Genomic DNA, 15,683 nt, shown 5'->3' on the forward strand with positions numbered 1-15,683 from the left:
AGACATGGGAGGCAGAGATATGCCTCCATGGGGATCCAACAACAGATTTTCTGACATGAGGGACATAGACTCCTTTAATGACATGCCACGATTCAACAGACCTAATTTTGATGATAGAAGAGGCTTTCCCGTGGATCGAATGGAACCAAATTATGGATTTAGGGAGATGCACGGTAGGAACCCAGTGAGTGTCCATGATACTGATCGCAATGATATGGAATTTTTTCCACATGAAAGAAGAAAGATGGAATTCGATAGAAGAGGAGAGCCACCTTTCAATCCAAGTAGATTTGATTCTGATATGGATTTCAGAAACCAACCTGGACCAGCGGTTGAATTTCAAGGTAGAAGTCGATCTCCTTTAAGATGTGGAAGGGGTGATGATCCACCAGTGGACAAGGAAAGATCAGACATGCCCTATAATGCTGTTGGTTCTCAGCAGTCAGAGTTTATGGATTCAGAAGATGGTGTGAGCAGCAGACAGTATCCAGATTTAGGTGGTAGTCCAGTTATGGATTATCGAAGTGGTGATGAGATGACCCTTGCTGAAGAGTGGAAGAACCGTCGTAAGGACAAGACTCCTTTCCCAGATCCATTTCATGACAGGAATAAACCACCTGTTGGCTTCCAAGGAAAAGATGCTAGTGACCCCTTTTCTGCAATGGATGCACCACCAGTTGGTAGCAAGAGTCCACAACACCATTTACCCGCACAAACTGTTCAGCTGGATAGAGATAATGAAAATTGGCTTGATAAAAGGGATCCAAATTATATTTATAATAAACCAAATCATGATGAAAGATCCCCTTATCATCAAGGAAGGAATGAGCCTGTACGTGAGATTCAAAGCCCAAGTGAGTCCATTAAAGAGGCAACAAATATCTTGCGTGGTCAAGTTCCTTCCAGGAATGAATTTGGAAATGAACAAAATTTTCTAAGTAGCAGCTCATTAGAAGCAAAAGATCAGGACTATAGGGATATAGATTACAGAACAGGGCCTGCAAGGGGGTTTGACTACAAACACGAAGATCTTCAACCAGCGGAGAAACTCCTAGAGGATTCTAAAACAATCACCCCTTCAGCGTTCACAGATTCTGGTTCACAGGTATGTGCATTATTTTAATCTTTCAGTTTTCCAAAGTTACTTTAGTATTCTTTATGCTGTGGTTTATTTCTTATGGCCATTCTCTGCAAGGATCAAGATTACAGAAAGGCATCAGTGAAGAACAAAGCTTCAAATATTATATCCATATTTGATATTCCAAAGACTACTACAGTGGATCAGGTAATCACAAGAAGAAGAAAAAAAAAAAAAACTGCTTTATTTTAGTTATCACAGATTATATTGATTTTTGGTCATTGTTGTGTTATAACTGACATGGATTAATATTGCCTTTTGTAGATTCTCAGTTCCTTTGCAGTCCGTGATGGTGTACCAATGCAGGGGATTAAAATCCGGGATGTCGTTCCAGGTAAGAATTAAGGTTCTTTGTGGGTGTGTTTGGGGCAATCAATCGCCACCTTGTCCCTTGACATTTCGCTATGATGACATTTGAACTGCCACCTTTTTTATTTATTTCCATTCTTGGTTGCTTTTGTTGGTGATGATGTGTGTGTGAACTCGCTCATTGAAAATGAAAGTGGGGATGTATTCTACACATTTTACAAAGTCTGAGAATGAGTGGCCGTGGATATCAACATTTAGAGGATTTAGTGCAGCTTTTGGAGTGATATTTAAAGTGTTGGTTACAGAAGACTCACGACAGGTGACATAGTAAATTTGTCCTTTACAAACACTAGCGAAAAATAGTTAATATACAGAATGGAAACTGCCTCGGAAGCACTTTGTTCATCTGGCTGCTATAAACACCTGCTGTAAAGTGAAAGTCTTTCTTTGCTATAGGCATTGTGCCTACATGACGCCAAGCCTTCTTGGGAAAAATATGTCTCACAGGTCATCTTTTTTTCTGAAATGCATCCAAACAGCATCACAGGCGATGCTTTGAACACAAATAAACATGAACTTTGTGATGGACGCCACTCACATGTTTACTGCCAATGGTCTGGAATATATGGAAAATATTAGCAATTAAAGCCTTTTGTTCACAGTGAATTTTGATGCATTATCACTCACTGATATGATGTCTAAAACAATAAGGAAAATGTTTTCCTTAAAAGGTATGTGTTTCAGTAGAAGTACTTGCACAGATGTCAATGTTTTTACGAATGTTCTTTTTTTTTTTTTAATTCCACAAGGTTACTGTCATTACTGGCATTGACTAACAAAAACCCATCTGTATTTCAAATGCTGTCCCCAGGTTACAGCTACGATATGGCCTATGTGGAGTTTTTAAACCTCAAGGATGCAGTCTACTTCATGGAGTCCAACAAGGTGGCCCATCTTCGTCACTCTGAGAAGGCCGTCTCTCCCGTCAGGATTTCGAGGGGTTGAGAGGGCTCTCAGTAGCTGGGGTTGGAAACGAGTCTGGGAATGGGTTTAACTGAACTTATTTAAGAAAATAAATGTCAGTTGTTGACATTTCTGTTGCTATTTAGTCATTATAATACTTAAATAACAGTTAAAAGTACTTCAAAACCTTGAGAGTACACAGATTTACATTTTTGTATTTCCGAGTTTAAAAAATCCCCAAAACATTCTTTTGAAACTTACTGTAATGTGCTCAATTTGAGAGCAGAAGGCTAGTCTCTTATTGGTTATGATCTCAGACTTTTTAAAATTTGGACCACCCAAATGTAAGGAATTTTTTTTAATAGGATTATTTTATATTTCTATATATTAAAGAAAAACTAGTAAAAAAGTTCATCTTTACTTTTTAGAATTCAGAAGTTTCACCATTGGAGAAAAACATTGATTTTTGATATTGGAATTTCTCTACTCTTCCAATATTTTCTCATTTAATTTAGTTAATATAACAAAAAATGATTTGGTTAAAGTTTATTGCAGAACTTGCACATCTTTTATTATAGATTTGCATTTGTATGGCTATTACATATTTGAACTATTCACCTAAGGTTGTTTTAGCGCAGTTTAAAAGTAGTATTTTAGAATTTTGGCATTCTACCTGTTTATCCAGACTGACTTCATTCTGACTGAGGTGTGGTCTGAATGTAGGTTTCTAAAAACCCAGCATTTAATGGTAATGGTATTTTTAACTTAATGATTTTACAAGTTGAAATACTCACTTTTGAGATTAGATATACTTTCTTAAATATGTTCTTATCCGTCTTGTTCTTTGGATGTGTAAAGTGATACAGTAAAAAAAACAAAGCTACTTTCAAACCTCACTGCTCAAGATGAGGCGGATATCTTCCCTGCACTTCAGTAGCGTGTATGAAAAACCACGGATGAATGGGTGAGGAGGGTCTTGAGGTTAATCTACTATTGATACCCCTCAAAATCAGATCTAAATACCGGTAGGTCTTTGAAGAGGGGGTAATTGTGATGGGATGAGGGTTGCGTGAGCGGTTCACTACACTTATCCACAACGCTGTTGTTGCTGCTGAATCTGTGATATTGGTTCACTGTGTGCAAGCTCATATCAACATAGTGCTGCTGAGCTTTTTGTCTAGTTTTTGTGAATTACTGAAAGAGATCAAAGCTGGCCTTTGAAGGGCTTTTTTTTTTCAATTTCATCATTCAGATGGAACAGATGTATGAGAAAGGCTAAAATATTTGCAACATTGCAAATGTTGGAATAATGTGAAAAGCTGCAGTAGCATGGTGGTCAGTGGCATTCTATTGTAATCCTGAGGTTGTGGGTTTGAGCCCAGGTTGTGTCAGAAAGGCTTCTTCTTTCGGCTTTTCACTCTTCAGGGGTCGCCACAGCGAGTCGTCATCCTCCATCTCTCTCTGTCCTCTGCATCCTCTGTCCTCACTTCAACTACCTCCATGTCCTCTTTAACTGCATCTATATATCTGCTCTTTGGCCTTCCTCTTTGTCTTTTTCCACATAGTGCTGAGCTTTCTGTCTGGTTTTTGTGAAATACTGAAAGAGATCAAAGCTGGCTTTTAAAGGGCTTTTTTAAAATTCATTATTCAGATGGGACAGGTGAGTGAGAAAGGTTAAAATGTTTTAAACAATGCAAATGTTGGAAAAATGTTAAGGACTGCAGTAGCATGGTGGTCAGTGGCACGGTCTTGTGATCCTGAGGTTGTGGGTTTGAGCCCATGTTGCGTCAGGAAGGGCTTCTTTCAGCTTTTCCCTTTTCAGGGGTTGCCACAGTGAGTCATCCTCCTCCATCTCTCTGTCCTCTGCATCCTCTGTCCTCACTCCAACTACCACCATGTCCTCTCTAACTTCATCCACATATCTGCTCTTGGCCTTCTTCTTTGTTCCTGGCAGCTGCATTTCTAAAATTCTTCTGCCAATATACCCAATGTCCCTCCTCTGGACATGCCCATGCCATCTCAATCTGGCCTCTCTAACTTTATCTCCCAGTTGTTAAACATTCTTTCTTTTTATATTCCTGCCTCCTCTCTTCAGTCCTCTCATCGTCATATTTCTTCTTGCCTAACGTCTTTCTTTTAATAGCTTTTTGCACTTCACTGTTCCACCACCAGGTTTCCTTGTCATCCATTGTCCAGATGACACACAAAGTACCTTCCTATCTGTCTCTCTAATTACTGTTGCTGTAGTAGTCCAGTCATTTGGAAGCTATTTCTTACCACCCAGAGCCTTAACAACTCCTCTCTCAATTTCTCACAACATTCTTCTTTTCTCAGCTTCCACCATTTCATATTCTTCACTGATTTTACTATTCTTCTCTTCTTCACTACAACAGTCATTCTGCACACAATCATCCAATGCTGTCTGGCCACTCTTCCCCTGTCACAACCCTGCAGTCCCCAATCTTTCTCAGTTTTCCTCTTCTACACAGAATGTAGTCTACCTGCAAACTTCCTTCCTCTTTTAGATCACTATGTTCCTCCCTCTTTTAGAAAAAAGTGTTGACTACAGCCATTTCCATTCTCTTGATAAAATCCACCACCAGCTGTCCTTCCCGGTTTCTTTCCTTGACACCAAACCTGCCCATCACTTCCTTGTCCTCTCTGTTTCCTTCACCAACATGTCCATTCAGGTCTGTTCCGATCACCACTCTCCTCCCTGGGAATACTCTATCACTTCATCCAGATCCTTGTAAAATGTACCCTTCTCCTCCACATCACATCCAACCTGTAGAGCATAACCACTCCATATGTTGTTCTATGTTCAGTATCAAACCTGGTACCTTCAGTCACATCACTCTATCTGAAACTCTCTTAATCTCTACTACATTCTTTGCCAACTCCTCCTTCAGGACCACCCTTGCTTCATTTCTCTTTCTATCTACACCACGGTAAAACAGTTTGAACCCTGCACCAATGCTGCGAGCCTTGCTGGCCTTTCACTTGCTCTCTTGGACACAAAACATCTACCTTCTTTCTCTGCATCATGTTTGCCAGCTCTCTACCTTTTCCTGTCATTGTCTCCACATTTAGAGTTGCAACCCTCAGTCTTACATTCTTGACTTTCTTCTTTTCCCTCTGTCTCTTGACACATTTCCCTTCTCGTGGTCTTCAACTAACAGCACAATTTCCATCGGCACCCTGTTTGTCAAAAGCACCGGTGGCGGTCATTGTTAACCCGGACCTCGACTGATCCGTTATGGTTTTGCTTGGATGAACTCGCATTATTGCATCAGGAAGGGCATCTGGCGTAAAACAATTGCCAAATCTTTCATGCGAGTTTGCCAATTATTTTATGCGAGTGGCAACCCTTAAAGAAGGGAGCAGATGAAAGAAACTTGCAATATGTTGAATAACACGGGATTTTAATAATCTTTCCCTTTTTAGTTGGTTAAAAACTCATTTTATGGTGATTGAATTATTTAGCATTTGGAAAAAATAGCTATCCTTGTCTTATTTAATCAAGTTAAACAGTTTTTAGAAGGGGGGGAGTGACTGAGATACATCTGAGCCATGCGCTGTTTGTACCAACAGTTTTTGAGTGGGAGGGGGTTTTCAGCGTGAGGATTCAGCATGAGGGAAGAGGCTGCCTTTAGCTTTTTAACTAGCGGACTTGCATTGCAAATTGCAAGTTTTCCATTTTAGTTTTTTGTGGTTTCCCTCTAACTATGTTCATGGGTTTCGGGTTTGTTGCAATTTTTCATTTCTAGTATCAAGAAAACTGATCATCAGACTTTCCATCTACTTCCTGCTGTTTGCATTTGTTTTTTTTTGTTATTTACAGCTAGTCTTTGAAAGTGTGGTTGCTGATTCTTGGTTTCCAGATTTTCTAGATTCTGCAGTTTTTCTTTTGTTGCAAAATGTTTCACCGGCTTATTCATCTTTATTTTTTATTTTATTCCGTCCGGAAAATAAACACATACTTTCTTTGTTTCTTTCTTGAAGTTGGCAAAAAGTTTTGATAGTCTAGTTATGTGCTTATATTGCTTGGCTTGCATCAGGTTGAAGGAAGTTGGCCATTTGAAGACAATCTTGATATCTTGAAAGCCAGTGGTGGGCACTGTTCCGCTTATCAACTAATAGTGGAACTAACGACGTTTAGCAGATTAGCGTTTTCACTATGAATATGTCTAGCCGAAAAGTTCAAGTCTGCTATTTATTTTTGAATTAATTCTCTGCAATAAAAGCATACAGGAGAAAGGTGAGTTAAGGCTCCAGTATACTCCCGCATCCTGTCAGCCACGTGGAAACTGTGCGCATAGGGTTGAGACTTCATACTCGAGCATCCACCCTGAGCAGCTGCAGAGCAGCTCCGCAGACAAGGGTCGTTTACCTTAGAGATAAATTGAGTTTGCCGATTGGTCATCTTGGTCATTTGCTGACGCCTACTGGATTGATTGACAGGTCGAAAAAGAAAAACGAGAGCTGGCATCCCCAGACGCAGCGGTGTTCTGGATTTGTACGTTGTTAATAAAAAGTGCTAAAGGGAGCGATGGCCTTGCAGCCCACCAGGAAATCTCCAGACCCTCTCGCAGCCACACTGGACCTGATTTTAATTCACTCGTGACAAATTCCTTAATTTCTCACCATTTCAGTCATGGCATCAACGGAGGAGGAAGAGATAACTTGCCTCTTGGCAAAAAATAAAATAAAAGGCCAGATCGGGTGAAGAAGGGGAATTTAATACATTGGTGTCTCATACAAAACCGTCCATCGCCAGGCAGTTTATTGTGCGACACCACGTACGCGGTCATAAAAATTGAGCTTTGTGTGGACATACTCTGCAGATGTACGTACACGGGAGTGTACTGGGGACTTTACACAGAGCTATGCTGTGCTATGCACCTCCTGGTGATGTCACCACCCTCGCAGTGCCCCCCCCCCCCCCCCCCCCCCACACACACACACACAAACACACGTCTACCACAAGTTTACGGTCAATAACAGACTTTAACATAAATGCCGAACCAGAACAGGAAAATAACATGAAAAAACCATTTTCAAACTCAGAAACATTAACAGTCATGAACTTTGCACTCATAATTCCTTCCCAGCATGATTCACAACACTTGCGCTGTTTCTGGGACGTGACTCTCACATGTGATTTCACACATCTTTAATACAAAGAGATTTGTCACAGAGAATATTGATGATGATGCACAGCAACTTTTGTAGTTGGGTAATAAAAGTAAGCCTCAAAGAGGATTGTTAATTCATTATGGGAGATGTCTGACATGCATTGAATGCATCACTCTGCTTCAGCACAGCAGAGTTTTTGCACCATATCTATGGTTCTCATGGACCAGATTAATTTCTGAAAGCTCACCTCTGAATGGGACATGGACACTTGTTATTTATGAACCGTTTTGAGTTGTGTTCACTTATAACATTGTCACATTACAATCAGTCTTACAGTGTCAGCGACAGTAGTGTACACTGGTACAGTGTTGTAGTGTTTCCCCTAGATAACTAACTTGCCATGGCGCGGCGCTCATCTCGTCATGATTTTTGTTGACCGAGGGAGTGGGTGGAGGAGAGACAGACACGTCCTGAGCTGCACAGCTCGCTGCTTATACTGACAATTTTAGAGCTGGTGGAGTGACTGCGACACACATCTGAGCCGCGCGCGGTTTGAACTGACATTTGGGGGGGGTAGACTGGGTGCTTGGCTCTGTTGACGGTGCAAGGTGCCCCATTTGTATAATGGTAGGGGAAACACTGGTGTTTGATAAAAGTTAACGCTTTAGCTTCCGCTATTTTTAATTAAATAATTTTTAAAAGGTATTTTACTTGGTGAATTAGCGATTTGCAAAGCTAACTTTGTGGTAAGCTGTGCCCACCACTGTAGAAAGCACACAAGCCTTTTATATTTGGAGTCTGCTTGATTACTGCTAAAGTGTGCAGCCTTTGTTGGTGATTTTGTTCTTTATTGTCCTTATTGGTCATTTTGACATGCTGTTCTTTTGCTTGCGATAGGTCATTATGACAACTGTTGTTTGGCTCTGGTTTGTGATTTCAATCATTTAAAATATTTGGTGTTTGTTGAAGCAGATGGCTGCTTGTCCTGAGCCTGGTTCTGCTGGAGGCTTCTTCCTTTTATGAGGGAGTTTTTCCTGTCCTCTGTTGCCTTTGTGCTAGCTCAGGATATGAGACTGCGATGAAATGAAGACCCAACGCAATCTGCTGGCTTCGTTCCTTTAGATAGATAACTTTACTAATTGGCATTTATAATGTATGTGAATGCTTTTGTTCAGTGCCCTGAGATAACTTATGTTGTGACTTGGCGCTTTTATAAATAAACTGAATTGAATTGTAAAGTAATTTTCTCTGTGATCTGTAATGGGCACCAGTAGTTGTATTTTGTGCAACAGAGATTTAGATAAATTTAGTATCAGTAAAATTATGAGATGTTCCGATCGATTGGCCAACGCTCATGTTTGGCCGATTTCCATAAAAAAGTGTGTGATCAGTGTATACGACCAATGCCTTTCAGTGCCGATCACAAAAGCTGATCACCTTTGCAGCCTGCAGAGGTCCAGTGTGCCGTTTAATGTCCCCCTTCACATTGCGCAGGCACGCGGTGGCAAATCATAAACAAACGTCTGCCATGTGGAACTTTTACACTGTGAGAGTAATGTAAAGTTTGCATCATGCAACACATACAACAACAAAATATCTTGCGGGGGAAGCACGTTAAAATCCTTCAATACAACAAACTTGCCAAGATGGGGTAGAGGCAGGGCAGCCAACTTGGTACCGGAAAGTCACGATTTGACTCCCAGCCATTCTCGTGTGGCGTGTCTCTGAGCAAGACGCCTAATGGTTATTATTATTGTTATTGTTGTCTGTACTTTATATTTTCGGTCTGGAACAGGTCCCTCTTGTAATTGAGTGGCTCAATGAGACTAGCCTGTATAAATAAAGGTTGAATGAAAAAAATCCCTAACTGCTCCCCAGGCGCTTGCATAGTTGCCCACTGCTCCACCTGGGTGCATCTCAGGTGTGATGGGTTAAATGCAGAGAACTAATTTCACCATAGTGTGGGAACATACGATGATGACGGTTTCAGACTTCCCCCTTCCCTTAATATGACATTTAAAGAACAAACGCATGGCAGAGTACAGTGAGTTTCCGAGGCTCACTGCAGAGGACTGCAGAGAAGACACCCACAGCAGCAACAGTCAGACGGCAGTTAATGCAGCCCACACCTCTGTGATGGTTTTAAAGTGTCTCCTTGCCAAAGATGTTGCAGCAGATCATGGCGTGAAGACAACTAAGGCCACATTGCTGGAAGCTGTCACCAAACAATTTGCTGACATTGAAAAGGAGCCCCTCTACAGTTTGGCAACAGTCATAGTCCCAAGGTGAGAAAATTATCTTCAAATAATAACAAAATTTAATAATGTCTAGGTACATATTTAATGATTTTATTCTCAAATGGCCTGAAATAATGATTTTCATGTTAAATTACTGTGATTCTCTACCCCCCCCAATTCAAGGTACAAAGACAGATTTTTTTCTGAAGGTTTCAAGACCGAAACACACAGACTGCTTCTTCGTCTGATGACAGAAGGCGCTCAGAGAGACCCAAACTTAGAATTGGAATTTGACAACACAGGGGAGCCAGCAGAGAACGTGTCACGATCAGGATCCTCGTCTTCAATGTTTAGTGAGATCCTGGCAGAAGAAACCACGCAGCAGGCTCGTGCCGACAGTGCAACACCTTCGGAGATGATTATCTACTTCTCAGAGCCATCCACCTCTGAGTGCATCACCACTGGAATACTGGAAAACCAATAAGGAACACTTTCCAGACCTTGCTAGAGTAGCAAGAACTTACCTGTCTGCACCCTGCACAGGTGCTTGTTAAGCGCTGCATCCAACATGGTGGACAAACACAGGACTCATGACTGAAAAAACTGAGATGCTCCTCTTTATTAAAAATATTGATCCTATAATTTTCTTGTCAACAAGTCAGAGGCATTTCTTTGACAATGCACAAGTTTGCTCATGCACAAAAGAGTAATCCATGCTGTCAAGTATTTTTGATTTATTAACTTGGGTTAGGATAGTTTATATGAATTCAACATGCATTTGGCTTTGAATGTATCCTTTTTTTTACCTGACATTATTTGATTTAAGCAATGTTTTGAGATGTATTTGACTTTCTGCAGTATTTCTCCTGTTGAGAACATTGTTTTCAATGAGATGACTTCTGTTGTGACTTGGTACTATATAAATGAGCTGAATTGAATTGAATCTGTTTAAATATTCTGTTACTTATAGCAGGTACATTTTAATGTAGTTGTCTTTTTGACTGAATAGTTGCTGTATTTTGCCTGCAAATTTTTATTTAATATATATTTTTTGTTTTTTTGGGAAAGTAAATAAAAACATGTTTTTGTCCAAATTATGGTGATTTTATGGTTCCTGTTTTCCAGATCACGTAGCAAGTAGCACTCGGCTACCGGTAAATCAAAACATTTACAGCCAATCCATGTGATTGTATCGGTTATCGGCACAAAAAAAATTGATAGGAGCATACCTAAGTATAACCATTCGACATGCAAAACTGTGGCAACTTTGAATGTAAAAGATGCAACTAGCAAAACACCTTTTGAACTATATTCCTTTTACGCACGTGTGGTTTTTTTGCAGAAGTGGACTAATAAGGGAACTGCTTGTACATAATACGCAGAGAGTGCAAATATCAGGCATTAGTTGATAACTTGTTTGTTTTAAATAATTATAATTTAGATGTTTTATTAATACTGTAGTTGCCCAGAGTGGGGTAAATGAGGGTGGAAGCAGGTGTGGGTGTTTCACCTTCCACCACCCACATTTTGATTTTGTCGGTTGGGGCCAACCAGCAACCTTCCAATCACAGACTTGACTTTAATGTCTGCGCCACCACTCCTCCGTTATTAATACTGCAGTTGAGAGCTGCATTAGCTCGGTGGTCATGGCTGCCATCTTCTAATTCTAAGGCCGCAGGTTTAAGCCCAGGTTGAGGTGGGGAGGACATCTGGCATAAAACAGTTGCCAAATATTTCGTGCAATATTCACTTTCAGTGTTGACCGCTGAAGAAGGTAGCAGCTGAACGAAAATAAATAAATAAAAAGCAACTAAAACTGTAGTTAGACCAATAGAGCTTATTAACTGATGGCACAAAATTAAATGCATTATCACTGGTAGATCAGTGGTGAAGTTTGGCGGTCTTGTAATCCTGGGGCTGCCGGTTCGAGCCCAAGCTGCGTCATGAAAGCATCTAGCATAAAACAATTGCCAAATCTTTCAGTGTCAACTCCTGCAGAAGGGAGCATCCAAAATAAACTTTCTTTAATTATTGTAATGTTCCTTAATTACTATTTTGGTTTAGTTTTATAGTTAGGCTTTTTTTGCTTTTGTTAGTGGGTTCATAAAAATTAGTTTCACAATGTCACATTTTACCCTTACCTGCTGAGTTATTTCCTCGGTTATCTAACATACAAAATTATTTGATTGGCTGGTTCTTCGCATTGCAGGTAAATATTAAAAAAATAGTCCTTAGATCAAAGATGTAGCTTCCTCGAAACAATTCTAGGATGGACAAAAATAGCCAATGTGCTAAGACCACAGATCTGGACTTTTACCACAAGTGCTGGGCTATTTTATCCTGAGTAATTTAGAGGTGTGGCTAAACCTGCCTTAGTGCATATTGGTTGTGACTGGTGTTAGTTTAGCAGTATCACTAATGTAGAACAGTGCTAACTGGTATATGGTGTTTGTTTGTTTTTTCTCCAGGGTTCCCTAAAGCTTGGCACTAGAGAAGCGTCCATGAAGTATGTCCAGCCGAATGCGTATCAATTAGATGTTTTTGTAAGTATGATGAGAGAAAAGGCATTTCTTTAACTAAAGGTTGAATATCGTACATGTAATGTCAATGGAAGCACTATTGAAGAATCACAAATAAGTGAAAGAAATTGGCACGTGTTCTTACAGTTTTTATAGTAAAATTTGCAGAATAAATGCTTTAGCATTTTAACTATGGCACATTAATTATTTGGTTGCAGAGGCTCATAAATACTGGTTTCAATATTTAATATTTATGCACCCATGTGTCTTGGGCATTTGGGCATTTATTTTAGAGAAAAATGGATTTCTTCAAACCCAAAACAATCACAATCAACGGATTAACAACAAATTCAAAATTATACGTTTTTTCTGAAAAGTTAGAAGAAACATTTTTAAATCAGGGAGCATCGTGAACAGTTTATATTCAGTAACAAATGTTCCTCTTGGAGAAAGGAAAAGTGCTCAAACAATAAAATCATAATAAGAAAACAGAGAATTGACTGCAGGAGCGATTTTAGTCTTTATAGAACATGTTCTCCCACATGCTGCATCCAGCCAGCTTCGTCTGTAGAAGCCTCTGAAAAGTTTTAAAATAACGCCCTTGTAAAGGTACGGTACCTTTCTCCATGTTTGTGTCCTGTCTGCTCACTTTCTGATAGGGTTCATGTGTGCACTGCACAGCAGCAGCACAACAAAACAAAGGCTCTCATTGGTTCAGACACGCATCGATGCCCCTGCTGTGTGGGCCCCACCCGGTCCATCTAAATTACGTTAAGAGCGGGTAATCGGCTCCCATTTTTCTTCAGCGAGCTAATAGCACTGTTAGAAGAATGAAGAAGGAAAGTTGTGTAGATGACCAACCTTTGTTGAGACTGCCTGGCCCGTTACGCCAACTCTCTGTCGTCCCGGTGAGTTCTCCTCCCCGAGGAGAAGCAGACGTACAGTCTTGTTTCAAGGTAAGCGCCGAGGAGTATTTCTCAGTAAAACGTCGCTACACGCGGGATGACGCCATCTTGTAATTTTCCCCTTCTCTCCGACCCTCGGAGCGAATCGGATGGTTCCTCCGAGACAGGCGACGTCAGCAGCATCCCCCGCTGCTCATTCTTTCTTGGAGAGCGTAGTGTCGGTAGAGGGGGGCTCAGCGAATGTCCCCCTCCAACCCACCTTGTTTCGCATCGGCGACCACACCGCTCCCAGCCGCTGGCGCCCTCTGGAGTTTGCCCGGCTTAATCCAGGAGGCGGCTGACATGAAGGGACCTTTTTTACGTCCCGCGCCTCCCCCGCCAGTTTCGGATGATAGGGGTTAGGGTTAGGGTCGCTCAAACAAGGCGAGACACCTGCATGACACAACAGTCATAAGTGAATGTGGCCCGCACAACGAGTTTCAGTAGAATAACTCGATTTTTCAGTCTAAGCTGCACACCCCTCACGAAGCGGTGCCAAGCATCATTCACCCATTTGGCGCTGCGTTATGAAGGCGCGCACGCAGTTTTCAGCGCTCACCGCTCACGTCAACATAAACGTGAGATCGCTGTACGAGCCCAGTAACATATCTCGCTCTTGGCAGGAGCGGCACGCGTCTTACCGTGGTGGTGTCAAACCCTCACTCGCGCGGCGTCAACAGTTTTCACACGCCTCTCCTCAACGCACAGCGTTCCACATAGACATGATGTGGGCCCGCAGTCAAGCGCAGCACACAGTTGCGCTCAGAGCTGAGCTTCGCCTGTGGGTCACGCAGAACACACTCCCATGGCTCATGATAGCGGTTGAGGCGGTGGATTGACTGACATCCGTTAAAACATAACGCACCACCTAAACGCGCGCCCACCCCACGGACATTACGCAGAGTGGCTGCGAGCTTTCTCGCCAGGCGTAGATGGCCAAAGCTGATAGCAGGGGTTACGTGTTGCAACTTGCAGCCTGACCCCCTCTGCTCGGAGGAGTTTTAAGAGACGGTCCTGTCATCCAGACCAGGTCTCACCCCTAAAGGCAGAAGTCCAGGGGTTTCCCGACGGAGAGGGAAACACAGTTTGTTATTCACGTTACTTCCTGGTTCCAAACGGACCGGAGGAACGAGACCGATGTGGACCTGTCAGTTTTTCAACAAGGCGATCGTAGGCAGACCGCTTCACATGTCGGCTCAGATGTTGACATCACACCTGCCAATTCTGGGCTTCGCCATAAAATATGAAAAGTTCGATCCTCCCGGCCAAGACCGGTTATCTGGGAGTGGGGCTAGGAAGAGGCGGGCAATCACTGTTCCTCCCTCCGTGAGAGCAGACCACCGACACTGGAAAACCCCTGGTTTTTGTCAGAGGGAGCCCCCGTCAGCACCGGTGTCAGGTTGAGGGGTGACATGCCTATCTTGAGCTGTAGGGGCGCTGTGGCTTTCTCACAACAGCTCATATAAATGTTCTGGAGGGTTGCACGGTTCTGAATGTGATTTAACACTTTGTTCCTGTGCTGCAGAATCAACGCAGCCCAAATGTTACACATTGCGAGGAAAATAATGTGTTGGACACACCAAAATCTGCTCTCCACCAGAGCAATGTACATCCCCGGTGTTCTGTACAAAAGACAGATGTGATGTCCAGGGGCAGTCCGCGTCACGGGGAGTGGACCCTCCACCTCAGTCTGATGGCCCAGACGTGGCAGGAATTTGGCAAGCGGCCGTGGACCTGTTTGCGACACGAGGGAATGCTCATTGTCAGCCATGGGCTTCACCGAGTCCACGAGACGAACCACCACTAGGGGTGGACGTGTTCGCTTATAACCCTTGGCCCAAAACGATTTTACATGTTCCCCCACCGCCTCTGATATTACGTTTTTTTGAACCGCGTTCATGAGGAGGGATTGACAGCTCTCCTGGTGGCTCCCGAGCGCGTGAACGCACCAGGGTTCCGGTTCTACGACGCATGTTATCGGGGCGCCCGTGGAAACTGTTGTGGAGAGAGGATGCTCCTCCAGGCGGGAGGAACAATCAGGAGTTACCCAGAAATAGGTCAGCACCGGTGGGTCTGGCCGCTGAGCGGACCCACTTAGAGAGGATGGGTCTCCCGCAAGATGTAGAGGCCACCCCATGTCCACTAGGCGACGTGCTGTCCTTTCTGCAGCAGCTGATGGACGGAAATTTGGCGTTAAGCACGATTATAACGTATGCTGCAGTCATCTCTTCATGTCACGAAGGAACAGCTTTTAATCACCCGCTGATGAAGCGTTTTGTAAAAGGTGTACAGAGAAAGGTGTAGAGGCTACATCATGTCCACTAGGTGGCATGCTGTCCTTTTTTGGCAGCAGCTGAGGGACAGAAATTTGGCCAGCACGAATAACGTATGCTGCAGCCATCTCTTCCTGTCACAAAGTTTTCGGTGGCAGAACAGC

At 42.5% G+C, this 15,683-nt stretch overlaps 1 protein-coding gene across 1 annotated transcript in view; it reads left to right on the top strand.

Annotated features, from left to right (window-relative positions):
* Window positions 1-1,137: 1,137 nt before the first annotated feature.
* LOC119411794 (RNA-binding protein 6) overlaps window positions 1,138-15,683 on the top strand; it is a gene marked incomplete at its 3' end in the record, with an annotated part of 31,682 nt that continues 17,136 nt past the window's right edge. Inside the window, 4 exon segments of the mRNA XM_037678721.1 lie at window positions 1,138-1,285; window positions 1,403-1,472; window positions 2,319-2,392; window positions 12,252-12,326. Coding sequence (XP_037534649.1) covers window positions 1,178-1,285; window positions 1,403-1,472; window positions 2,319-2,392; window positions 12,252-12,326 — 327 coding nt within the window.

Source organism: Nematolebias whitei, chromosome 7 (assembly GCF_014905685.2).
Source record: "Nematolebias whitei isolate Nwh7 chromosome 7, NemWhi1, whole genome shotgun sequence".
In the NCBI taxonomy this organism is placed as follows: Eukaryota; Metazoa; Chordata; class Actinopteri; order Cyprinodontiformes; family Rivulidae; genus Nematolebias; species Nematolebias whitei.